A 25,575-nucleotide genomic window follows, 5' to 3' on the forward strand; every position below is an offset into this window, starting at 1 on the left:
CGGGATGGGGACATCGGGATGGGGACATTGGGATGGGGACAGGGCATGGGGACACAGAATGGGGACACAGAATGGGGACACGGCATGGGGACACGGCATGGGGACATCGGGATGGGGACATCGGGATGGGGACAGGGCATGGGGACAGGGCATGGGGACACGGCATGGGGACATCGGGATGGGGACAGGGCATGGGGACATCGGGATGGGGACAGGGCATGGGGACAGGGCATGGGGACATCGGGATGGGGACATCGGGATGGGGACACGGAATGGGGACATCGGGATGGGGACACGGAATGGGGACATCGGGATGGGGACAGGGCATGGGGACAGGGCATGGGGACATCGGGATGGGGACATCGGGATGGGGACACGGAATGGGGACATCGGGATGGGGACAGGGCATGGGGACATCGGGATGGGGACATCGGGATGGGGACACGGAATGGGGACACGGCCTGGGGACAGGGCATGGGGACATCGGGATGGGGACATCGGGATGGGGACACGGAATGGGGACACGGCCTGGGGACATCGGGATGGGGACATCGGGATGGGGACATCGGGATGGGGACACGGAATGGGGACACGGCCTGGGGACATCGGGATGGGGACATCGGGATGGGGACACGGAATGGGGACACGGCCTGGGGACACAGCATGGGGACATCGGGATGGGGACACGGAATGGGGACACGGCATGGGGACACGGCATGGGGACATCGGGATGGGGACACGGAATGGGGACACGGCATGGGGACACGGCCTGGGGACAGGGCATGGGGACATCGGGATGGGGACATCGGGATGGGGACACGGCATGGGGACATCGGGATGGGGACATCGGGATGGGGACATGGAATGGGGACACGGAATGGGGACATGGTCACAGGGACATGCAATGGGGACAGGACATGGGGACATTGGGATGGGGACACAGCATGGGGACATGGGTGTGGGGACATTGGGATGGGGACGTGGTCATAGGGACATGGAATGGGGACATGGAATGGAGACAGGACATGGGGACACGGCATGGGGACATGGGCATGGGGACACAGCATGGTGACACGGCCATGGGGACATTGGGGACAACCATGGGGTCAGGGCGATGGGGACACGGTCATGGAGACATGGGTATGGGAACACGGTCTGGGGACACTGGGGACATTGGGGACACAGCCATGGGGACAAGGTCACGGGGTCACACCCTTTAGCCCCACCCCTTTGGCCCTGCCCACACTTGGCCCCGCCCCTTGGCCCTGCCCTCAACGGCCCTGTACCGTGACCCCGCCCCTCATTGGCCCCACCCTCACTCATCGGCCCCGCCCCTCGGCCCCGCCCTCACTTGTTGGCCCCGCCCAGCTTCTTGCGGATCTCGTCCATCTCGTGGTTTTTGTCGTTCACCTCCGACTTCTTGGCCAGGTGCTGGTTCTTGAGGTCCTGCAGCTGCGCCATGGTCTCGTCGATGATCTTCATGTGCCTCTGCTCCTCCTGGGGGAAAAACAGCCAAAATCAGCCAAAACCACCCAAAAATCCACCCCAAATCAGCCAAAATCAGCCAAAACCACCCAAAAATCCACCCAAAATCCACCCCAGCCAATGATCTTCATGGGCCTCTGCTCCTCCTGGGGAAAAACAGCCAAAATCAGCCAAAACCACCCCAAAATCCACCCCAAATCAGCCAAAATCCACCCCAGCCAATCATCTCCGAGGGCCTCTGCTCCTCCTGGGGGAAAAACAGCCAAAATCAGCCAAAATCAGCCAAAAATCCACCCCAAATCAGCCAAAATCAGCCAAAACCACCCAAAAATCCACCCAAAATCAGCCAAAATCCACCCCAGCCAATCATCTCCGAGGGCCTCTGCTCCTCCTGGAGGAAAAACAGCCAAAATCAGCCAAAAACAGTCAAAAACACCCAAAAATCCAGCCAAAATCAGCCAAAATCAGCCAAAATCCACCCCAGCCAATGATCTTCATGTGCCTCTGCTCCTCCTGGGGGAAAACCAGCCAAAATCAGCCAAAAACAGCCAAAACCAGCCAAAATCAGCCAAAATCCACCCAAAAATCCACCCAAAATCAGCCAGAATCCACCCCAGCCAATCATCTCCGAGGGCCTCTGCTCCTCCTGGGGGAAAACCAGCCAAAATCAGCCAAAATCAGCCAAAATCAGCCAAAATCAGCCAAAATCAGCCAAAATCAGCCAAAATCAGCCAAAACCACCCAAAAATCCACCCAAAATCAGCCAAAATCCACCCCAGCCAATGATCTTCATGTGCCTCTGCTCCTCCTGGGGGAAAAACAGCCAAAATCAGCCAAAACCAGCCAAAAACAGCCAAAATCAGCCAAAATCAGCCAAAACCACCCAAAAACAGCCAAAATCAGCCAAAATCCACCCCAGCCAATCATCTCCATGTGCCTCTGCTCCTCCTGGGGGAAAAACAGCCAAAATCAGCCAAAATCAGCCAAAAATCCACCCAAAATCAGCCAAAATCAGCCAAAAATCCACCCAAAATCAGCCAAAAACAGCCAAAAATCCACCCCAGCCAATGATCTCTGTGGGCCTCTGCTCCTCCTGGGGGCAAAACACCCAAAATAAACCCAAAAAACCCCCAAAAATCCCCCCAAACCTTTTTGAGCTTCTCGATCTCGGCCTCGTCCTTGCGCACGCCCTGCTCCCACATCAGCACCTTCTCCTGGTCCTCCCTCAGCTGGTTCCTCTCGAAGTCCAGCTGGATCCCCAAGCGCGTCTTCTGGTTCTCGAACTCCAGCCTGGGGGGGCCCGGAGGGGTCGGGGGGGGGCTGGGGGGGCTTTGGGGGTCCCTGGGGGGGTTTGGGGGTCCCTGGGGGGGGTTTGGGGGGTCCCTGGGGGGGTTTGGGGGTCCCTGGGGGGGTTTGGGGGGTCCCTGGGGGGGTTTGGGGGTCCCTGGGGGGTCCTTGAGGAGGTTTTTGGGGTCCCTGAAGGGTTTGGGGGTCTCTGGGGGGACCCTGAGGGGGGTTTGGGGGTCCCTGGGGGGGGTTTGGGGGTCCCTGGGGGGTTTTGGGGGTCCCTGGGGGGGTTTGGGGGTCCCTGGGGGGGGGTTGGGGGTCCCTGGGGGGGGTTTGGGGGTCCCTGGGGGGTTTTGGGGGTCCCTGGGGGGGTTTGGGGGTCCCTGGGGGGTTTTGGGGGTCCCTGGGGGGGTTTGGGGGTCCCTGGGGGGGGGTTGGGGGTCCCTGGGGGGGGTTTTGGGGTCCCTGGGGGGTTTTGGGGGTCCCTGGGGGGGGTTTGGGGGTCCCTGGGGGGGTTTGGGGGGATCCCTGGGGGGTTTAGAGGCTCCTTGAGGAATTTTTTGGGGTCTCTGAGGGGTTTAGGAGCTCCTTGAGGGGTTTTTTTTTGGGGGTCCCTGAAGGGTTTGGGGGTCCCTGGGGGGTCCCTGGGGGGGTTTTTGGGGTCCCTGAGGGGTTTAGGAGCTTCTTGAGGAGTTTTTTGGGGGGTCCCTGAAGGGTTTGGGGGTCTCTGGGGGGGTTGGGGGGGTCCTTGAGGGGTTTTTTGGGGGTCCCTGAAGGGTTTGGGGGTCCCTGGGGGGGTTTTGAGGGGTTTTTGGGGTCCCTGGGGGGTTTAGAGGCTCCTTGAGGAGGTTTTTGGGGTCTCTGGGGGGTCCTTGGGGGTCCCCGGGGGGGTTTGGGGGTCCCTGAGGAGGTTTTTTGGGGTCCCTGAGGGGTTTTGGGGTCCCTGAGGGGATTTTTGGGGTCCCTGGGGGTGTTTTTGGGGTCCCTGGGGGGGTTTTGGGGTCCCTGGGGGGGTTTTTGGGGTCCCTGGGGATGTTTTGGGGTCCCTGAGGAGATTTTTGGGGTCCCTGAGGGGATTTTTGGGGTCCCTGGGGGTGTTTTTGGGGTCCCTGGGGGTGTTTTTGGGGTCCCTGGGGGTGTTTTGGGGTCCCTGAGGGGATTTTTGGGGTCCCTGGGGGGGTTTTGGGGTGTCCTGACCTTTTCTTGGCGATCTCGTTCTGCCTCTTCACCTTCTCCTCCTCGAACTCCCGGATGTTCCTGACCCCGATTTCCCGGCAGAACTCCTCGAACACCTCGTCCTCCACCTGGGGGGCAGAGGCAGCACCCCAAAATCCTTAACGTTCCAAATATTCCCAAAAACATCCACCAAAATCCACCAAAATTCCCCAAAAAATCCACCAAAATTCCCCCCAAAAATCCACCAAAAAATCCACCAAAATTCCCCCAAAAATCCATCAAAATTCCCCCAAAAAATCCACCAAAATTCCCCCAAAAAATCCACCAAAATTCCACCAAAAAATCCACCAAAATTCCACCAAAAAATCCACCAAAATTCCCCCCCAAAAATCCACCAAAAAATCCACCAAAATTCCCAAAAAAAATCCACCAAAATCCACCAAAATTCCCCAAAACATCCACCAAAATCCACCAAAATTCCCCAAAAAATCCACCAAAATTCCCCCCAAAAATCCACCAAAATTCCCCCAAAAAAATCCACCAAAATTCCCCCAAAAAATCCACCAAAATCCACCAAAATCCACCAAAATTCCCCCCAAACATCCACCAAAATCCCCCAAAATTCCCCAAAAAATCCACCAAAATCCCCCCAAAATCCCCAAAATTCCCCAAAAAATCCACCAAAATCCCAAAAATCCACCAAATCCACCAAAATTCCCCCCAAAATTCCCCCTCAAATTCCCCAAATCCCCGATTTCCCGGCAGAATTCCTCAAAAACCTCCTCCTCCACCTGGGGGGCAAAATCAGAACCCAAAAATCCTCAAAATTCCCCCCAAATTCCCCCCAAATCCCCCAAAATTTTCCCCCAAAATTCCCAAATTCCCCCAAAATCCCCAAATTCCCCCAAAATTCCCCAAATTCCCCCAGATCTGAGTAATTTTCTCTTCCCCAAAACACTGGGGATTTCCCCCCAAAACCACGGGATTGTTTTCCCTAAATCTCTGGAATTCTCCTCAAACCTGGGAAATTTCTCCCCAATCCCAGGATTTTTTTTCCCAAAAATGAGAAAATTCCCCCCCCAAAATCCGGGAATTTTTCCCAAATCCCCAAATTTCCCCCCAAAATCTGAGTCATCTTCTCCTTCCCAAAAATTGGGGGAATTTCTCCCCAAAACCAGAGAATTCTATTTCAAACCGGAGATTTTTTCCCAAATTTGGGGGAATTTTTCCCAAATTGGGGGAATTTTTCCCAAATTTGGGGGAATTTTTCCCAAAATTGGGGGAATTTTTTTCCAAAATTGGGGGACTTTTTCCCAAATTTGGGGGAATTTTCCCAAAATTGGGGGAATTTTTCCCAAATTTGGGGGAATTTTTCCCAAAATTGGGGGAATTTTTTTCCAAAATTGGGGGAATTTTTCCCGAATTTGGGGGAATTTTCCCAAATTGGGGGAATTTTCCCAAAATTGGGGGAATTTTTCCCAAAATTGGGGGAATTTTTCCCGAATTTGGGGGAATTTTTCCCAAAGTTGGGGAATTTTTCCCAAATTGGGGGAATTTTTCCCAAATTTGGGGGAATTTTCCCAAAATTGGGGGAATTTTTCCCGAATTTGGGGGAATTTTTCCCAAATTGGGGGAATTTTTCCCGAATTTGGGGGAATTTTCCCCAAATTTGGGGGAATTTTTCCCAAAATTGATGGAATTTTTTTTACAATCCAGGATTTTTCCCAAATTTGGGGGAATCTCTCCCCCAAACCCCGTTTTCTTCCCCAAAATCCCCCAACTCCCCCCAAACCTGGTTCATTTTCTCCTTCAGGTCCTTCATCTCCCTCTCCCTGCCCTGGATGATCCGTTTGATGTCGTTGATCCGAGGCCCAAAATTGGCCAGCTCACTCTCCAGTTTGGATTTTTCCTGGGAAAACGGGAAAAAATGGGATCAAAATCCAGCCCTGGACCCCAAAATCGGATTTTTGAACCCCAAAATTCCTCCCTGGACCCCAAAATTGGATTTTTGAACCCCAAAATTCCTCCCTGGACCCCAAAATCGGATTTTTGAATCCCAAAATTCCTCCCTGGATCCCAAAATCGGATTTTTGAATCCCAAAATTCCTCCCTGGATCCTAAAATCGGATTTTTGAACCCCAAAATTCCTCCCTGAACCCCAAATTCTGCTCTCTGGATCCCAAAATTTGATTTTTCAACCCCAAAATCTGATTTTTGAACCCCAAAATTGGCCAATTCATTCTCCAGGTTGGATTTTTGTCGGGAAAATGAGAAAAATTTGGATCAAAACCCACAAAATTCACAGGGAAAATCCCTCAGTGAACCCCAAAATCTGCTCTTTCAACCCCAAAATTCCACCCCTGGATCCCAAAATCTGATCCCTGAGCCTGAACCAAACTCCAGGTCACTTTGGGAACATTTCATGGGGGAATTTCCACCAAAATCCAGATTTTTCCCCCAAAAATCAGATTATTCTCTCCCAAAAATCACTATTTTTGCCCAAAATCGCGGGATTTTGCCCCAAAATCCCAACCCACCTGCAGGTTGAGGGCAGGTGCTGAATCTTGGATCACTCCAGGTCACTTTGAGAACATTTAGCGGGGAAATTCCCACCAAAATTCAGATTTTTTCCCCCAAAGTTGCTGTTTTTTTCCCCAAATCCTGATTTTTTTGCCCAAAATCGCGGGATTTTGCCCCAAATCCGCGTCCCACCTGCAGGTTCAGGGCCAGGTGCCGGGTCTTGGTCTGCTCCAGGTCGCTCTGGGAGTATTTGAGGCGCATCTGGAGCCCGTGGGCCTGGGACTGCACCTGCCGCAGCTCGGCCTCCTTCCGCTTGGCCTTCATCTGCTCCTGCGGGATGGGGCGGGAAAGGCGGGAACTCGGGAAAAGGCCGCGGAAAACCGGGAATTCCGGGGGATGGGATTTGGGGGGGAAATAGGGAAAACCGGGAATTCCGGGGGATGGGATTTGGGGGGGAAATAGGGAAAACCGGGAATTCCGGGGGATGGGATTTGGGGGGGAAATAGGGAAAACCGGGAATTCCGGGGGATGGGATTTGGGGGGGAAATAGGGAAAAAGGGGAATTTGGGGGGAAAATAGGAAAAAAGGGGAAAATGGGAATTTTGGGGGGAAAAGGAAGGAAGTGGGGGAAAATGGGGATTTGGGGGGAAAAATAGGAAAAAAAAGGGGAAAAGTGGGAATTTGGGGGAAAAAATAGAAAGAAAAAAGGAATTTTGGGGGGAAAATAGGAAAAAAGGGGAAAAATAGGAATTTGGGGGAAAAAATAGGGAAAAATGGGAATTTTGGGGGGGAGAAGGGAAGGAAATGGGGGAAATGGGGATTTTGGGGGGAAAAAACAGAAAAAAAATGGGAATTTGGGGGAAAAAATAGGAAAAAAAGGGGAAAATGGGAATTTGGGGGGAAAATAGAAAAAAATGGGAATTTTGGGGGGGGGAAGGGAAGGAAATGGGGGGGAAATGGGAATTTTGGGGGAAAAAAGGGGAAAAAGGGGAAAAGTGGGAATTTGGGGGGAAAAATAGAAAGAAAAAGGGAATTTTGGGGGGGGGAAATAGGAAAAAAAAGGGGAAAATGGGAATTTGGGGAAAGAAAAAACAGAAAAAATGGGAATTTTGGGGAAAAAAATAGGAAAAAAAAGGGAATTTTGGGGGGGAAAGGAAAAAAAATGGGGGGGAAATGGGAATTTTGGGAAAAAAATAGGAAAAAAGGGGAAACATGGGAATTTGGGGGAAAAAAAACCAGAAAAGAAATGGGAATTTTGGGGGGAAAAAGGGAAGGAAATGGGGGAAAATGGGAATTTTGGGGGAAAAATAGGAAAAAGGGGAGAAAAGTGGGAATTTGGGGGGAAAAATAGAAAGAAAAAGGGAATTTTGGGGGGGAAATAGGAAAAAAAAGGGGAAAATGGGAATTTGGGGAAAGAAAAAACAGAAAAAATGGGAATTTTGGGGAAAAAATAGGAAAAAAAAAGGGAATTTTGGGGGGGAAAGGAAAAAAAATGGGGGGGGAAATGGGAATTTTGGGAAAAAATAGGAAAAAAGGGGAAACATGGGAATTTGGGGAAAGAAAAAACAGAAAAAATGGGAATTTTGGGGAAAAAATAGGAAAAAAAAAGGGAAATTTTGGGGGGGAAAGGAAAAAAAATGGGGGGGGAAACGGGAATTTTGGGGGAAAAATAGGAAAAAAAGGGGGAAAAAACGGGAATTTGGGGTGGGGGGAAGGGAAAGAAATGGGAGAAAAAAGGGAAGAAACGACCAAAAAAGGGGAGTCTGGAGGGGATGGGGGCGGGGAGCAGCCTGGCGTCGTCTGCTCCTGCACCGGGCAAACGGGATTCCGGCTCGGGGTCACCCGGGGGCACTTCGGGGCGTTCGGGGCCGTCTGGGGGGCGGGTTGGGGGGTTTGGGGCCAATTTGGGATTTTGGGGCCAGTTTGGGGTTTTTGGGGCCGGGTTTTGGGGTCAGTTTTGGGTTTTGGGGTCAGTTTTCGGTTTTTGGGGCCAGTTTTGGGTTTTTGGGGCCAGTTTTAGGGTCAGTTTTGGGTTTTGGGGTCAGTTTTGGGGTTTTGGGGCCAGTTTTGGGTTTTTGGGGTCAGTTTTGGGTTTTTAGGGTCAGTTTTGGGTTTTTGGGGCAGTTTTGGGTTTTTGGGGCCGGTTTTGGGGCCAGTTTTGGGTTTTGGGGGCCAGTTTTGGGTTTTTAGGGTCAGTTTTGGGTTTTTAGGGTCAGTTTTGGGTTTTTGGGGCCGGTTTTGGGGCCAGTTTTTGGGTTTTTAGGGTCAGTTTTGGGTTTTTGGGGCCAGTTTGGGGTTTTTGGGGCCAGTTTTGGGTTTTTAGGGCCAGTTTTAGGTCAGTTTTGGGTTTTAGGGTCAGTTTTGGGTTTTTGGGCCGGTTTTGGGGTCAGTTTTGGGTTTTTCGGGCCAGTTTTAGGTCAGTTTTGGGTTTTAGGGTCAGTTTTGGGTTTTTGGGCTGGTTTTGGGGTCAGTTTTGGGTTTTGGGGTCAGTTTTGGGTTTTTGGGGTCAGTTTTGGGTTTTTGGGCCAGTTTTGGGGCCAGTTTTGGGTTTTAGGGTCAGTTTTGGGTTTTTGGGGCCAGTTTTGGGGCCAGTTTGGGGTTTTAGGGTCAGTTTTGGGGCCAATTTGGGGTTTTTAGGGTCAGTTTTGGGGTCAGTTTTGGGTTTTTTGGGGTCAGTTTTCAGTTTTTGGGGTCAGTTTTGGGGTTTTGGGGTCAGTTTTGGGGCCAGTTTGGGGTTTTTAGGGTCAGTTTTGGGGTCAGTTTTGGGTTTTAGGGTCAGTTTACAGTTTTTGGGGTCAGTTTTGGGGTTTTAGGGTCAGTTTTGGGTTTTTAGGGTCAGTTTACAGTTTTTCGGGTCAGTTTTGGGGTTTTAGGGTCAGTTTTGGGGCCAATTTGGGGTTTTTAGGGTCAGTTTTGGGTTTTTAGGGTCAGTTTTGGGGTTTTAGGGTCAGTTTACAGTTTTTGGGGCCAGTTTTGGGTTTTAGGGTCAATTTTGGGTTTTTGGGCCGGTTTTGGGGTTTTACTGTCAGTTTTGGGTTTTAGGGTCAGTTTTGGGTTTTTGGGCCGGTTTTGGGGTTTTACGGTCAGTTTTGGGTTTTTAGGGTCAGTTTTGGGTTTTTAGGGTCAGTTTTGGGTTTTAGGGTCAGTTTTGGGGTCAATTTTGGGTTTTAGGGTCAGTTTTGGGGTTTTAGGGTCAATTTTGGGTTTTTGGGCCGGTTTTGGGGTCATTTTTTGTGTTTTTAGGGTCAGTTCCGGGGTCCCACCTTGAGCTCCTCGGTGAGCCGTTCCTTCTTCTCCTTGAGCTTGTCCACGGCCTTCTCGTCCCAGCGCCGCGCCTTGGCCTTGAGGTCGCTGGCGCCGCCCGAGATCACGCCCGACTTCTGGAACAGCGTCCCGTCCAGGGCCACCGTCTGCGGGGTGACAATCGGGGACATTGGGGACATTGGGGACATTGGGGACACGAACAGCGTCCCGTCCAGGGCCACCGTCTGCGGGGTGACAATCGGGGACATTGGGGACATTGGGGACATTGGGGACATTGGGGACACGAACAGCGTCCCGTCCAGGGCCACCGTCTGCGGGGTGACAATCGGGGACATTGGGGACATTGGGGACATTGGGGACATTGGGGACACGAACAGCGTCCCGTCCAGGGCCACCGTCTGCGGGGTGACAATCGGGGACATTGGGGACATTGGGGACACGAACAGCGTCCCGTCCAGGGCCACCGTCTGCGGGGTGACAATCGGGGACATTGGGGACATTGGGGACATTGGGGACACGAACAGCGTCCCGTCCAGGGCCACCGTCTGCGGGGTGACAATCGGGGACATTGGGGACACGAACAGCGTCCCGTCCAGGGCCACCGTCTGCGGGGTGACAATCGGGGACATCGGGGACATTGGGGACATTGGGGACATTGGGGACATTGGGGACATCGGGGACATTGGGGACATTGGGGACATTGGGGACACGAACAGCGTCCCGTCCAGGGCCACCGTCTGCGGGGACACGGGGTTTCGGGGTCACCTTGTGTCTCTGGTGGCCCCCGAAGGCTCTGGGGCTGTTTTGGGGTGTCCCCAGCCCGTTTTTAGGGTCACTTTGTGTCTCTGGTGGCCCCCAAAGGCTCTGGGGCTGTTTTTGGGGTCACCTTGTGCCTCTGGTGGCCCCCGAAGGCTCTGGGGCTGTTTTGGGGCGTCCCCAGCCCGTTTTTGGGGTCACCTTGTCCCTCTGGTGGCCCCCGAAGGCTCTGGGGGCTGTTTTGGGGTGTCCCCAGCCCGTTTTTGGGGTCACCTTGTGTCTCTGGTGGCCCCCGAAGGCTCTGGGGCTGTTTTGGGGTGTCCCCAGCCCGTTTTTGGGGTCACCTTGTGTCTCTGGTGGCCCCCGAAGGCGATCCTGCGCGCGTCCTCCACGTTGTCGCAGACCAGCGCGTTCCCGCAGGCGAACTGCAGCGCCTTCTTGATGTGCGGCGGCTCGTAGCGGATCACGTCGATCACCAGCTTGGCCCCGCGCAGCTCCCGCAGCTTCTCGTCCGTGGGCTTCACCTGAAACCGCAGAATTGGGGGGGGTTAGGAACCCGGAATTTGGGTCGGAAACGCAAAATTTGGGTCGGAGACGCAAAATCGGGCGTCCAAACTGCCCCTCGCAGCTTCCGGCCCGTGGGTTTGACGTGAAATCACGAACGCGGGGGTTAGAAACCTTCAGCTGGGGTTAACTCAGTGTTTCGGGGGGTTAAATCCCAAGTTTCAGGGGTTAAAAACTCAAAAGTGGGGGGTTAGAAATCCAAAAATGGGCGCTCGAGTTTCCCACGCAGCTTCTCGTCCGTGGGTTTAACCTGAAATCCCAAAATTGGGGGTCAGGAACACAAAACTGGTGGATAGAAACACAAAATTGGGGGTTAGAAACCCAAAACTGGGAGTTAGAAACCCAAAACTAGGGGTAAATCCCAAAACTGGGGGTTAGGAACACAAAAATGGGGGATAGAAACACAAAATTGGGGGTTAAATCCCAAAATTGAGGGTTAGAAACCCAGAATTTGGGTTAGAAACATAAAATCGGGCACCCAAACCGCCCCCCGCAGCTTCTCGTCCGTGGGTCGAACCTCAAATCACAAAATTGGGGGTTAAACACACAAAAATGGGGTCAGACACACAAAAATGGGGTCAGACCCACAAAATTGGGGTTAAACACACAAAAATGGGGTTAAACCCACAAAATTGGGGTCAAACCCACAAAAATGGGGTCAGACACACAAAATTGGGGTCAAAACCACAAAATTGGGGTTAAACCCACAAAAATGGGGGTTAAACCCACAAAATTGGGGTTAAACCCACAAAAATGGGGGTTAAACCCACAAAATTGGGGTTAAACCCACAAAAATGGGGGTTAAACCCACAAAATTGGGGTCAGACACACAAAATTGGGGTTAAACACCCAAAAAATTGGGGTCAGACCCACAAAATTGGGCACCCAACCCGCCCCCCCTGCAGCTTCTCTTCACGGCCCCACCTCGAGGCACTCGAGGGGCAGGAAGGTCTCGGGCTCCCCAAACCCCACTCTGGGGTTTTCCCTGACCCCAAAGCCCACTCCCGGGTTTTCCCTGACCCCAAACCCCACTCCGGGGTTTTCCCTGACCCCAAACCCCACTCCCGGGTTTTCCCTGACCCCAAACCCCACTCCGGGGTTTTCCCTGACCCCAAACCCCACTCCCGGGTTTTCCCTGACCCCAAACCCCACTCCGGGGTTTTCCCTGACCCCAAACCCCACTCCGGGGTTTTCCCTGACCCCAAACCCCACTCCCGGGTTTTCCCTGACCCCGAACCCCACTCCCGGGTTTTCCCTGACCCCGAACCCCACTGCGGGGTTTTCCCTGACCCCAAAGCCCACTCCGGGGTTTTCCCTGACCCCAAACCCCACTCCGGGGTTTTCCCTGACCCCAAACCCCACTCCCGGGTTTTCCCTGACCCCAAACCCCACTCCGGGGTTTTCCCTGACCCCAAACCCCACTCCGGGGTTTTCCCTCACCCCAAACCCCACTCCGGGGTTTTCCCTGACCCCGAACCCCACTCCGGGGTTTTCCCTGACCCCGAACCCCACTCCGGGGTTTTCCCTGACCCCGAACCCCACTCCGGGGTTTTCCCTGACCCCAAACCCCACTCCCGGGTTTTCCCTGACCCCAAACCCCACTCCGGGGTTTTCCCTGACCCCAAAGCCCACTCCGGGGTTTTCCCTGACCCCAAACCCCACTCCCGGGTTTTCCCTGACCCCAAACCCCACTCCGGGGTTTTCCCTGACCCCAAAGCCCACTCCGGGGTTTTCCCTGACCCCAAACCCCACTCCCGGGTTTTCCCTGACCCCAAAGCCCACTCCGGGGTTTTCCCTGACCCCAAACCCCACTCCCGGGTTTTCCCTGACCCCAAACCCCACTCCGGGGTTTTCCCTGACCCCAAACCCCACTCCCGGGTTTTCCCTGACCCCAAACCCCACTCCCGGGTTTTCCCTGACCCCAAAGCCCACTCCCGGGTTTTCCCTGACCCCAAACCCCACTCCGGGGTTTTCCCTGACCCCAAACCCCACTGCGGGGTTTTCCCTGACCCCAAACCCCACTCCGGGGTTTTCCCTGACCCCAAACCCCACTCCGGGGTTTTCCCTGACCCCGAACCCCACTCCGGGGTTTTCCCTGACCCCGAACCCCACTCCGGGGTTTTCCCTGACCCCAAACCCCACTCCGGGGTTTTCCCTGACCCCAAACCCCACTCCGGGGTTTTCCCTGACCCCAAACCCCACTCCCGGGTTTTCCCTGACCCCAAACCCCACTGCGGGGTTTTCCCTGACCCCAAACCCCACTGCGGGGTTTTCCCTGACCCCAAACCCCACTCCGGGGTTTTCCCTGACCCCAAACCCCACTCCGGGGTTTTCCCTGACCCCAAACCCCACTCCCGGGTTTTCCCTGACCCCAAACCCCACTCCGGGGTTTTCCCTGACCCCAAACCCCACTCCGGGGTTTTCCCTGACCCCAAACCCCACTCCGGGGTTTTCCCTGACCCCAAACCCCACTCCCGGGTTTTCCCTGACCCCAAACCCCACTCCGGGGTTTTCCCTGACCCCAAACCCCACTCCCGGGTTTTCCCTGACCCCAAACCCCACTCCGGGGTTTTCCCTGACCCCAAAGCCCACTCCGGGGTTTTCCCTGACCCCAAACCCCACTCCGGGGTTTTCCCTGACCCCAAAGCCCACTCCGGGGTTTTCCCTGACCCCGAACCCCACTCCGGGGTTTTCCCTGACCCCAAACCCCACTCCGGGGTTTTCCCTGACCCCAAACCCCACTCCCGGGTTTTCCCTGACCCCGAACCCCACTGCGGGGTTTTCCCTGACCCCGAACCCGTTCTTGGCCCCACCTCGAGGTAGTCGAGGGGCAGGAAGGTCTCGGGCTCCCCCCGCTGCTCCTTGATGTACTGGATGCAGTCGCGGCCCGTCTTCTCCGAGTCCACGATGATGGCGTCCATGTTCTTCCCCAGCACCTTGGTCACCGCGATCTGGTATTTCTTCTGCGTGGGCTGGCACAGGTCAATCAGCCTGCCGTACTGCAGGGCCGGAGATAAGGGGTCAGGGACAGAGATAAGGGGTCAGGGACAGAGATAAGGGGTGAGGGACAGAGATATGGGGTGAGGGACAGAGATATGGGGTGAGGGACAGAGATATGGGGTGAGGGACAGGAGATATGGGGTGAGGGACAGGAGATATGGGGTGAGGGACAGGAGATATGGGGTGAGGGACAGAGATATGGGGTGAGGGACAGGAGATATGGGGTGAGGGACAGAGATAAGGGGTGAGGGACAGAGATATGGGGTGAGGGACAGGAGTTATGGGGTGAGGGACAGAGATATGGGGTCAGGGGCAGGAGATATGGGGTGAGGGACAGGAGATAAGGGGTGAGGGACAGAGATATGGGGTCGGGGACAGGAGATATGGGGTCAGGGAACCCAGCAATGGGGTTGGGGACACGAGAAAGGGGATTGAGGACACCAGGAATGGGGTCGGGGACATCAAAAATGGGACCAGGGACACCAGGAATGGGGTCAGGTTTTGGGTCACACATTTGGGGTTTTGGGGTCAATTTTGGGTCACACCTCCCAGGGTTTTGGGGTCAGTTTCGGGGCAGACATCGGTGGGTTCAGGGGCAGTTTTGGGGTGTTTCCCTCACCACAGATCCGGGGTAGAGGCGTTTGATGCTGTCCATGATCTCGGCCTTGCGCTGCTGCCGGCTGCTCTCCTGGCGGTCGATGCGCGCGTCCCCGAGCTGCTCCATCACCTGCACCACGGAACTCACACGGTCACACAACTACAGTCACCGAATTCACACAACCAAACAGCGTCCCCACCCCGAACCGGACACGGCGCTCAGTGTCCACCCCACACCGGACACGGCGCTCAGTGTCCACCCCACACCGGACACGGCGCTCAGTGTCCACCCCACACCGGACACGGCGCTCAGTGTCCACCCCACACCGGACACGGCGCTCAGTGTCCATCCCAAACCGGACACGGCGCTCAGTGTCCATCCCAAACCGGACACGGCGCTCAGTGTCCACCCCACACCGGACACGGCGCTCAGTGTCCACCCCACACCGGACACGGCACTCAGTGTCCACCCCACACCGGACACGGCGCTCAGTGTCCACCCCACACCGGACACGGCGCTCAGTGTCCACCCCACACCGGACACGGCGCTCAGTGTCCACCCCACACCGGACACTGCGCTCAGTGTCCACCCCACACCGGACACGGCGCTCAGTGTCCACCCCACACCGGACACGGCGCTCAGTGTCCACCCCACACCGGACACGGCGCTCAGTGTCCACCCCAAACCGGACACGGCGCTCAGTGTCCACCCCACACCGGACATGGCGCTCAGTGTCCACCCCAAACCGGACACGGCGCTCAGTGTCCACCCCACACCGGACACGGCGCTCAGGTGTGGCCTGACCAGTGCCCAGTCCAGGGGCAGAATGACCTCCCTGCTCCTGCCGGCCACACCCCTCCTGACCCAGGCCAGGAGCCCTTGGCCTTTGTGGCCACCTGGGCCCGCCCTGACCGGTGTCCGGCCGTTGTCACCAGTGTCCCCCGTTCTCCGGCCACGTCCCCTGAGCCGCTGTCGTTCCCCATCACCTGGTTCAGCTCCTTGTTGATCTCGTCGATGCGGCGCTTGGCCAGCTCCACCTCCTCGGTCAGCTCGCCCTCCAGCCGCTTCTGCTCCTCCAGGGATTGTCTGGGGGGAGAAATGGGGAATTTGGGGGGGTTTGGGGGGATTTGAGGGGCTGATCCCAGATTTCTGCTCCTCCAGGGATTGTCTGGGGGCACAAAAATGGGATTGTGGGGATGGGGGACACCTGGGGACATCGGAACCCTCCGGGACCCCCCAGCTCCCCTTGGGGACACCCTGGGGACACCCTGGGGTCACTCCAGCCCTGCTGGGGACACTGCAGCCCCCTTGGAGAGACCCTGGGGACCCTTGGGGACACTCCAGCCCCTCCTGGGGACATCCTTGGGAACACTCCAGCCCCCCTTGGGGACACTCCAGCCCCCCCTGGGGACACCCTGAGGACAGGAATACTGACATGAGATCCTTGGGGATACCCCAGCCTCCCTGGAGACACCTTGGGGACACCTTGGGGACACTCCAGGCCCCCTGGGGACACCCTGGGGACCCTTGGGGCCACCCTGGGGCCACCCCAGTCCCCTGGGGACACCCTGGGGACATCCTTGGGGACAGTCACGCACTTGCTGGTGGCGATGTACTCCTCGAGCTTCTCGATGCGCTTCTGGTTCTCCTCGATCTCCCGCAGCTTCTGCTTGATCTTGGCCTGGGCACAGCGGGGACAGGGCGGTCACCCGGGCCCGGGGGACACCTGGGGACACCTGGGGACACCTGGGGACACCGGGGCTCACCTCAGTCTCCACCTTCTTCCTCTCCTCCAGGTCCAGGCGGTCCTGGTCGGCCTTTTGGTCGCGGTTGAACTTCTCGAGCTCCTGGGCCAGCGTGGCGGCGCGTTTGCTGGCCTCCTCCTTCAGCCGGTGGTACTTCTTCACCTGGGGGGCACCTGGGGGTCAGGGCACCTGGGGGTACCTGGGGGGCACCTGGGGGGCACCTGGGGACACTCTGGGGGGTCAGGGCACCTACGGGGTCACCTGGGGGTCAGGGAGGCTTCCCAAAATCCCCAAATCCCGGGGAATCAGCACACCTGGATCAGCAAACCTGGGTGGGCTCACCTGGAGCTCCAAATCCCCAAATCCTCAAATCCCCAAACCCCACAGATGACCCCACACCTGGCTCTCCAAGGTGAGATCCCTCCCCAACCCCCACCTGTCCCAGCGCACACCTGGTTCTCCTCCAGGGTCAGGTCCCTCCCCTGGCTCTGGCTCTCCTCCTCCATGCGCTCCTCGAACTCCTGCCGGGATTTCTCCACGGACACCATCTCCTTCTCCAGCTCGTCCATGTCGGCCTTGCGTTTCTTGTACTGCTTCTGGGCGTTCTGCAGCGACTTGCGCGCCGCCTCCAGCTTCTTGATCTTGTGCGACGTGTTCTCCTTGGCCTTGATGTACTGCGGCCGCTTCTGGTTCAGCTCCGAGTCCTTCTCCCTGGGGGACACGCACACGGGGTCGTTTGGGGTTTGGGGAGTCCTTCCCTGGGTTTGGGGTTTGGGGAATCCTTCCCTGGTTTTGGGGTTTGGGGAATCCTTCCCTGGGTTTGGGGTTTGGGGAATCGTTTCTTTGGTTTGGGGTTTGGGGAATCCTTCCCTGGGTTTGGGGAATCGTTTCTTTGGTTTGGGGTTTGGGGAATCCTTCCCTTCCTGGGTTTGGGGTTTGGGGGATCATTTCCTTCTCCCTGGGGGACACAGACATGGGGTCAGTTGGGGTTTGGGGGGTCATTTCCCTGGGTTTGGGGTTTGGGGAATCCTTCCCTTCCCCAGTTTTGGGGTTTGGGGAATCCTTTTCTTGGTTTGGGGTTTGGGGAATCCTTCCCTGGTTTTGGGGTTTGGGGAATCGTTTCTTTGGTTTGGGGTTTGGGGAATCCTTCCCTGGTTTTGGGGTTTGGGGAATCCTTTTCTTGGTTTGGGGTTTGGGGAGTCCTGCCCCAGTTTTGGGGTTTGGGGAATCCTTTTCTTGGTTTGGGGTTTGGGGAATCATTTTCTTGGTTTGGGGTTTGGGGAATCGTTTCTTTGGTTTGGGGTTTGGGGAATCCTTCCCTGGTTTTGGGGTTTGGGGAGTCCTTCCCTGGGTTTGGGGTTTGGGGAATCGTTTCTTTGGTTTGGGGTTTGGGGAATCCTTCCCTTCCTGGGTTTGGGGTTTGGGGGATCATTTCCTTCTCCCTGGGGGACACAGACATGGGGTCATTTGGGGTTTGGGGGGTCATTTCCCTGGGTTTGGGGTTTGGGGAATCCTTCCCTTCCCCAGTTTTGGGGTTTGGGGAATCCTTCCTTTGTTTTGGGGTTTGGGGAATTCTCTTCCTTGGTTTTAGAACCAGGAATTGAGTGGACCCAGCCACATTCCCCCCCCCCCCAGCACCCCCAGGCTCCCCTGGGCCCAGAACAGAGGGGATTATTGATTGGGACCAGGCAGGGATTGATTGGGACCACACAGGGATTGATTGGGACCAGGCAGGGATTGATTGGGACCACGCAGGGATTGATTGGAACCAGGCAGGGATTGATTGGGACCAGGCAGGGATTGATTAGAACCAGGGATTGATTGGAACCACACAGGGATTGATTGGAATCAGGAATTGATCGGAACCAGGCAAGGATTGATCGGAACCAGGCAAGGATTGATTGGAACAAGGCAGGAATTGATTAGAACCTGGAATTGATTAGAATCAGGAATTGATTGGAACCAGGGATTGATTGAAATCAGGCCGGGATTGATTGGGACCACAAGGGATTGATTGGAATCAGGAATTGATTAGGACCACACAGGGATTGATTGGAATCAGGAATTGATCAGAAGCAGGCAGGGATTGATTGGAATCAGGAATTGATTGGAACCAGGCAGGGATTGATTGGAATCAGGAATTGATCGGAACCAGGCAGGGATTGATTGGAATCAGGAACTGACTGGACCCAGCCCCATTTCCCCCCAGCGCCCCCGGGCTCACTTGATCTCCTTCTCAATCTGCTGCTGCTCCCTCATCATCTTGCCCAGCTCCTTCTTGCGGTCCTTGAGCTCGTCCTCCACCCTGTCCATCCTCTTCTTGTCCTTGTCGATCTCCCTGTTCTTCAGCCCCAGCTCCTTGTTCAGCTTCTCGATCTCGGCCTCGTTGTGGAACAGCTTGAAGAGCTGCAGCTGCACCTGGGCCCGAACCACCTCGTCCTTGAGGCGCTGGTACCTGTCGGCCTGCGGGAGGGACGTGCCGGCGTCGGCCCGGGGCTCCCGAGGCCTGGGCTTGGGCCCGGCTCTGCCCGGGGCTCCCAAAGCCCGGCCTGGGGCCCGGCTCTGCCCGGGGCTCCCAAAGCCTGGGCTTGGGCCCGGCTCTGCCCGGGGCTCCCAAAGCCCGGGCTTGGGCCCGGCTCTGCCCGGGGCTCCCAAAGCCCGGCCTGGGGCCCGGCTCTGCCCGGGGCTCCCAAAGCCCGGCCTGGGGCCCGGCTCTGCCCGGGGCTCCCAAAGCCTGGGCTTGGGCCCGGCTCTGCCCGGGGCTCCCAAAGCCCGGCCTGGGGCCCGGCTCTGCCCGGGGCTCCCAAAGCCCGGCCTGGGGCCCGGCTCTGCCCGGGGCTCCCAAAGCCCGGCCTGGGGCCCGGCTCTGCCCGGGGCTCCCAAAGCCTGGGCTTGGGCCTGGCTCTGCCCGGGGCTCCCAAAGCCTGGGCTTGGGCCCGGCTCTGCCCGGGGCTCCCAAAGCCCGGCCTGGGGCCCGGCTCTGCCCGGGGCTCCCAAAGCCCGGCCTGGGGCCCGGCTCTGCCCGGGGCTCCCAAAGCCTGGGCTTGGGCCCGGCTCTGCCCGGGGCTCCCAAAGCCCGGCCTGGGGCCCGGCTCTGCCCGGGGCTCCCAAAGCCCGGCCTGGGGCCCGGCTCTGCCCGGGGCTCCCAAAGCCTGGGCTTGGGCCCGGCTCTGCCCGGGGCTCCCAAAGCCCGGCCTGGGGCCCGGCTCTGCCCGGGGCTCCCAAAGCCCGGCCTGGGGCCCGGCTCTGCCCGGGGCTCCCAAAGCCTGGGCTTGGGCCCGGCTCTGCCCGGGGCTCCCAAAGCCCGGCCTGGGGCCCGGCTCTGCCCGGGGCTCCCAAAGCCCGGCCTGGGGCCCGGCTCTGCCCGGGGCTCCCAAAGCCCGGCCTGGGGCCCGGCTCTGCCCGGGGCTCCCAAAGCCCGGCCTGGGGCCCGGCTCTGCCCGGGGCTCCCAAAGCCTGGGCTTGGGCCTGGCTCTGCCCCGGGGTTTCCCAAGGCCTGGGTTTGGCCCTGGCTCCGTCCTGGAGATTTCCCAAAGCCCGGCCTTAGGCCCGGCTCTGCCCTGGGGTTTCCCAAACCCAGCTCTTGGGCCCGGCTCCATCCTGGGCTTCGCCAGGTCTGCCCAGAGCCTTCCCAAGCCAAGGCTCGGAGCATCCCTGGAACCGGCTTTGCCCAGATTTCTGATCCTTCCCAACCCGCTCTTTTCCCAGGATCCTGAGCATTCCCAAACTCCTCTTTCCTCGGATTTCTGACCCTTCCCAACCCGCTCTTTTCCCAGGATTCTAACCGGCCCCAAACCCCCGTTTCCCCCAGGAAGCCAAGCATTCCCAAAGCGCTCTTTTCCCAGGAATCCAATCCTTCCCAAACCCCATTTTTCCCGGGATTCTGCTCCTTCCCAAACTCTCTTTCCCCAGGATTCCAATCCTCCCTAAACCCCTCTTTTCCCAGGATTCTAACATTTCCCCAAACTCTCTTTCCCCAGGTTTCTGATCCTCCCCAAACCCTTTTTTCCCCTGGATTCCAATCCTCCCCCAAACCCCATTTTTCCCGGGATTCCGCCCCTCCCCAAACCTTTCTTTTCCCAGGAATCCAATCCTCCTCACCCCCCATTTTTCCCGGGATTCCGCCCCTCCCCAAACTCTCTCTCCCCCCGTTTCTGATCCTTCCCACCCCCCCTTTTTCCCGGGATTCCGCCCCCGCCCACCTCCTCCTTCTCCTGCTTGGCCTCCTTGCGCTCGGCGGCGATGTTCTTCTTGCGGTGGTAGTTGAACTGCGTGTCCTCCTCGGCCTTGACCATCTCCTTCTTGCGCTTGTCGTACTCGGGGGCCAGCTCCCCCGAGCGGCTGATCTCCTCGAACAGCGCCGTGCGCTCCTTGGGGTTCTTCATGGCGATCGACTCCACCGCTCCCTGAGAAGACGGCAGCAAAACCGTCCCGGAATCCCCGCCAGGGATCCCCGGATTCCCGCGAGGGATCCCCGAATTCCTGCGAGGGATCCCCGGATTCCCGCCAGGGATCCCCGAATTCCTGCGAGGGATCCCCGGATCCCCACGAGAGATCCCTGAATTCCTGAGAGAAATCCCTGGGGGAAATCCCCGAATTCCTGCGAGGGATCCCCGAATTCCCGCGAGGGATCCCCGAATTCCTGCGAGGGATCCCTGAATCCCCGCGAGGGATCCCCGGATTCCCGCCAGGGATCCCCGGATTCCCACCAGGGATTCCCGGATTCCTGTGAGGGATCCCCGGATTCCTGCGAGGGATCCCTGAATCCCCGCGAGGGATCCCCGGATTCCCGCCAGGGATCCCCGGATTCCTGTGAGGGATCCCCGGATTCCTGCGAGGGATCCCTGAATCCCTGTGAGGGATCCCTGAATTCCTGAGAGAAATCCCTGGGGGAAATCCCCGAATTCCTGTGAGGGATCCCTGAATTCCTGAGAGAAATCCCTGAATTCCCGAGAGAAATCCCTGAATTCCTGGGAGAAATCCCTGAATTCCTGTGAGGGATCCCTGAATTCCCGGGAGAAATCCCTGAATTCCTGGGAGAAATCCCTGAATTCCTGTGAGGGATCCCTGAATTCCCGGGAGAAATCCCTGAATTCCCGAGAGAAATCCCTGAATTCCTGGGAGAAATCCCTGAATTCCCATCAGGGATCCCTGAATCCCCGGGAGATCCCCGAATCCCCGTCAGGTCAGGTGGGCCCCAAACAGCGCCGTGTGCCCCTTCGGGTTCTCCCCGGCGATGGATTTCAGGGACAAAGGGGAACCAGAGGGGCCCCAAAATCCTCCCAGGAGGATCCCAAATCCTAAATCCCCCAAAACCCGCCGAGAACTTCCCCAAATCCCCCAAATCCCCCCAAAACCCCCGAGAACTTCCCCAAAACCCCCAAATCCCCCCCAAAAACCCCTGAGAACTTCCCCAAAATCCCCAAATCCCCCCCAAAACCCCCCTGAGAACTTCCCCAAAATCCCCCAAATCCCCCCAAAAACCCCTGAGAACTTCCCCAAAATCCCCAAATCCCCCCAAAATCCCCAAATCCCCCCCAAAACCCTCCAAGAACTCCCCCAAAATCCCCGAAATCTCCCTCAGAACATCCCCCAAATCCCCCTGAACCTACAGAAGAGCCCCCAAAACCCCCAAATCCCCCCAAAAAACCCCCTGAGAACTTCCTCAAAACCCCCAAATCCCCCCAAAAAACCCCCCAAGAACTCCCCAAAACCCCCAAATCCCCCCAAATCCCCCCAAAACCCCCTGAGAACTTCCCCAAATCCCCCAAATCCCCCAAATCCCCCCCAAAACCCCCGAGAACTTCCCCAAATCCCCCAAATCCCCCCAAAAACCCCTGAGAACTTCCCCAAAACCCCCCGAGAACTCCCCCAAATCCCCCAAATCCCCCCAAAAACCCCCTGAGAACTTCCCCAAAATCCCCAAATCCCCCAAAACCCCCTGAGAACTCCCCCAAAACCCCCAAATCCCCCCCAAAAACCCCAAGAACTCCCCCGAATCCCCCCCGAGCCCCCCCCGGCGCCGCGCCCACCTGGAAGACGAGGAAGTTCCTGGCCTTGATGAGGATCCCCAGCTTCTCCAGCTCCTCGCTGTACTCGCTCAGCTGCACCACACGGTTGTTGATCTTGTACTCCGAGGAGCTGCCTGGGGTTTGGGGAGGGTTTTGGGGGGGTCAGGGGGGTTCCCCAAATCCTAAACATCCCCAAAATGTGTCCCCCGAACCCCAAACTTCCCAAAATGTGTCCCCCAAACCCTAAATTGTGCTCCCACGAACTCTGTGCCCCCCAAAATCCACCCGCACTAACACAGGTAAAGGTGAGCTCCTCAGAGCTGCCTGTGCTGGGGGGTTTGGGGGGATTTTGGGGTGCCAAGACCCCCCCTAGACCCTCCCAAATTCCCCTTTCCCAACCCACCAACCCCACGGGACACAAACTCCTCCCTTTCCCCCTTTAGCCCGCAAAAACAATCCCGAAAGTGCAAAAACAGCCCCGAAAACAACCCCAAAAAGGGCAAAAACAGCCCCAAAAAGGGCCAAAACAACCCCCAAAAGGGCCAAAACGCCCCCAAAATGCTCCCAAAATCAACCCCCAAAATAGCCAAAACAACCCCAAAAACAGGCCCAGAAAAGGCAAAAACGCCCCCAAAACAACCCCCAAAACAACCCCAAAAAGGGCCCAAAGAGCCCCAAAACTGTTGGAAAGGGTCCCAAAAACAGCCCCAAAAACGCCCCAAACACCCCCAAAAAGACCCAAAACAACCCCCCCAAAAAACCCCAGAAACAACCTGAGAAACAGCCCCCAAAAGGATCAAAAGAACCCCAAAAAGACTCAGAACAACCCCCAAAAAGGCCCAAAACGCCCCAAAGCCACCCGAAAATACCCCAAGCCCCCCCAAAACACCCCAAAACTCCCCCCAAAAGAGCCCAAACCACCCCAAACCACCCCAAAACACCCCCAAAACACCCCAAAAACACCCCAAATCCCTCCCAAAAGAGCCCTAAAACACCCCAAAACACCCCAAACCACCCCAAAAACACCCCAAACCACCCCAAAAGGGCCCAAACCACCCCAAAAACACCCCAAATGCCTCCCAAAAGAGCCCAAAACACCCCAAACCACCCCAAAAACACCCCAAACCACCCCAAATCACCCCACACCACCCCAAAAAAGAGCCCAAACCCCCCAAAAACACCCCAAACCACCCCCAAAAGAGCCCACACCACCCCAAAAACACCCCAAAACACCCCAAAAACACCCCAAAACCCCCCAAAAACACCCCAAACCACCCCAAAAACACCCCAAATCCCTCCCAAAAGAGCCCAAACCACCCCAAAAACACCCCAAATCCCTCCCAAAAGAGCCCGAAACACCCCAAAAACACCCCAAACCACCCCAAAACACCCCAAACCACCCCAAAAACACCCCAAACCACCCCAAATCACTCCAAACCACCCCAAATCACCCCAAATCACCCCAAACCACCCCAAAAACACCCCAAACCACCCCAAAAACACCCCAAACCAGCCCCAAAAGAGCCCACACCACCCCAAAAACACCCCAAATCACCCCAAACCACCCCAAACCACCCCAAACCCCCCCAAACCAGCCCCGGAGCCCCGGAGGGCGCGGGCGGCGGCGCACCGACGATGACGCGGGCGAAGGTGCGGTCCTCGGCGCCCTCCTCCGAGTACACCATGCTGACGAAGGCGCGGCTGGCCGCCGGCTTGCCCACGGGCGCGCCGTGGATCAGGTCCCGCAGCGTCTTCACCCGCAGGTTGCTCGTCTTCTCGCCCAGCACGAAGCTGATGGCGTCCATCAGGTTGGATTTGCCTGGGACGGGAGAGGAGCCGGGGTTAGGGGGGATCCCCGTGGGAATGGGGGGGGCGGGGGCTTTTTGGGAATTTGGGAATTGAGGGAGACCCCAAGGAATGAAGGAGGAGTCCGGGGAATGGGGGGCTTGGAGGGAGCCCCAGGGAATTGAGAGGGACCCCAGGGAAAGAGGAGGGAGTCCAGGGAATTGGGGGACCCCTGGGAATTATTGGGGGATCCCCATGGAATTGGGGCTTGGAGGGAGCCTCGGGAATTATTGGGGAGACCCCAAGGAATGGGGGGGAGCCTTGGGAATTGGGGGGAGTCATGGAATTGAGGGGAGACCCCAAGGAAAGGCCAGGAAAGAGCAGGGAACGGGGGGGAGGAGCTAAGGGGGGACCCCATGGAATGAAGGGGGACCCCATGGAATGAGGGGGACCCCATGGAATGAAGGGGGATCCCATGGAATGAAGGGGGACCCCATGGAATGAAGGGGGATCCCATGGAATGAAGGGGGGACCCCATGGAATGAAGGGGGACCCCATGGAATGAAGGGGGACCCCATGGAATGAGGGGGGGATCCCATGGAATGAGGGGGGACCCCATGGAATGAGGGGGATCCCATGGAATGAAGGGGGACCCCATGGAATGAGGGGGGACCCCATGGAATGAGGGGGATCCCATGGAATGAAGGGGGACCCCATGGAATGAAGGGGGACCCCATGGAATGAAGGGGGATCCCATGGAATGAAGGGGGGACCCCATGGAATGAGGGGGGACCCCATGGAATGAGGGGGATCCCATGGAATGAAGGGGGACCCCATGGAATGAAGGGGGATCCCATGGAATGAGGGGGGATCCCATGGAATGAAGGGGGATCCCACGGAATGAGGGGGGGATCCCATGGAATGAGGGGGGACCCCATGGAATGAAGGGGGGGCCCCATGGAATGAAGGGGGACCCCACGGAATGAGGGGGGACCCTGAGGGGACGGAGGGCTGCAGTGAACGAATGGGGGCCCCCAAAGCTTAGGGGGAGCCCAGGGAACGGGGAATCGGCCCGGGCAGGGGCAGGAGGAGGGAACGGGAGCGGGGCGCTGTAAGGAATTCGGGGGCACCCCCTCACAGCATCCCGGGAGCCGCCTTAACCTCCCCCCCCCCACCCCGAGATCCCCCCGGGGACTCACCGGAGCCATTGGGGCCGATGATGGCGGTGAAGCGGCGGAAGGGCCCGATGATCTGCCGGCCCTTGTACGACTTGAAGTTCTCGATCTCGATGAGCTTGAGGAAGCCCATGGCGGGGCCGGGGGGTCCCGGGGGGTCCCGGGGGGTCTCGGGGGGTCTCGGGGGGTCTCGGGCCGGGGCCGCGGCC

At 57.4% G+C, this 25,575-nt stretch overlaps 1 protein-coding gene across 2 annotated transcripts in view; it reads right to left on the reverse strand.

The window, feature by feature from the left end:
- The window catches only part of SMC1A (structural maintenance of chromosomes 1A), a 40,370-nt gene extending 14,795 nt beyond the window's left edge, over window positions 1-25,575 (reverse strand). The window contains exons 1-18 of one of the 2 annotated variants that reach the window (XM_066208935.1): window positions 25,391-25,573; window positions 24,037-24,225; window positions 22,428-22,540; window positions 20,598-20,801; window positions 18,620-18,858; window positions 16,848-17,106; window positions 16,417-16,557; window positions 16,249-16,331; window positions 15,637-15,736; window positions 14,672-14,779; window positions 13,866-14,051; window positions 10,833-11,012; window positions 9,732-9,878; window positions 6,661-6,798; window positions 5,741-5,857; window positions 3,970-4,076; window positions 2,634-2,775; window positions 1,352-1,497 (exon numbers count right to left, since the gene is read on the reverse strand). In XM_066208935.1, the coding sequence (XP_066065032.1) occupies window positions 1,352-1,497; window positions 2,634-2,775; window positions 3,970-4,076; window positions 5,741-5,857; window positions 6,661-6,798; window positions 9,732-9,878; window positions 10,833-11,012; window positions 13,866-14,051; window positions 14,672-14,779; window positions 15,637-15,736; window positions 16,249-16,331; window positions 16,417-16,557; window positions 16,848-17,106; window positions 18,620-18,858; window positions 20,598-20,801; window positions 22,428-22,540; window positions 24,037-24,225; window positions 25,391-25,499 (2,708 nt within the window). In that variant the 5' untranslated portion in view covers window positions 25,500-25,573. Of the gene's footprint in view, window positions 1-1,351; window positions 1,498-2,633; window positions 2,776-3,969; window positions 4,077-5,740; window positions 5,858-6,660; window positions 6,799-9,731; window positions 9,879-10,832; window positions 11,013-13,865; window positions 14,052-14,671; window positions 14,780-15,636; window positions 15,737-16,248; window positions 16,332-16,416; window positions 16,558-16,847; window positions 17,107-18,619; window positions 18,859-20,597; window positions 20,802-22,427; window positions 22,541-24,036; window positions 24,226-25,390 lie in introns of both variants that reach the window. The other variant, XM_066208936.1, reaches the window with a different exon arrangement.

Source organism: Chamaea fasciata, unplaced genomic scaffold (genome assembly GCF_029207755.1).
Source record: "Chamaea fasciata isolate MVZ Bird 193981 ecotype frontalis unplaced genomic scaffold, bChaFas1.0.hap1 SCAF_540, whole genome shotgun sequence".
Taxonomy (NCBI): domain Eukaryota; kingdom Metazoa; phylum Chordata; class Aves; order Passeriformes; family Sylviidae; genus Chamaea; species Chamaea fasciata.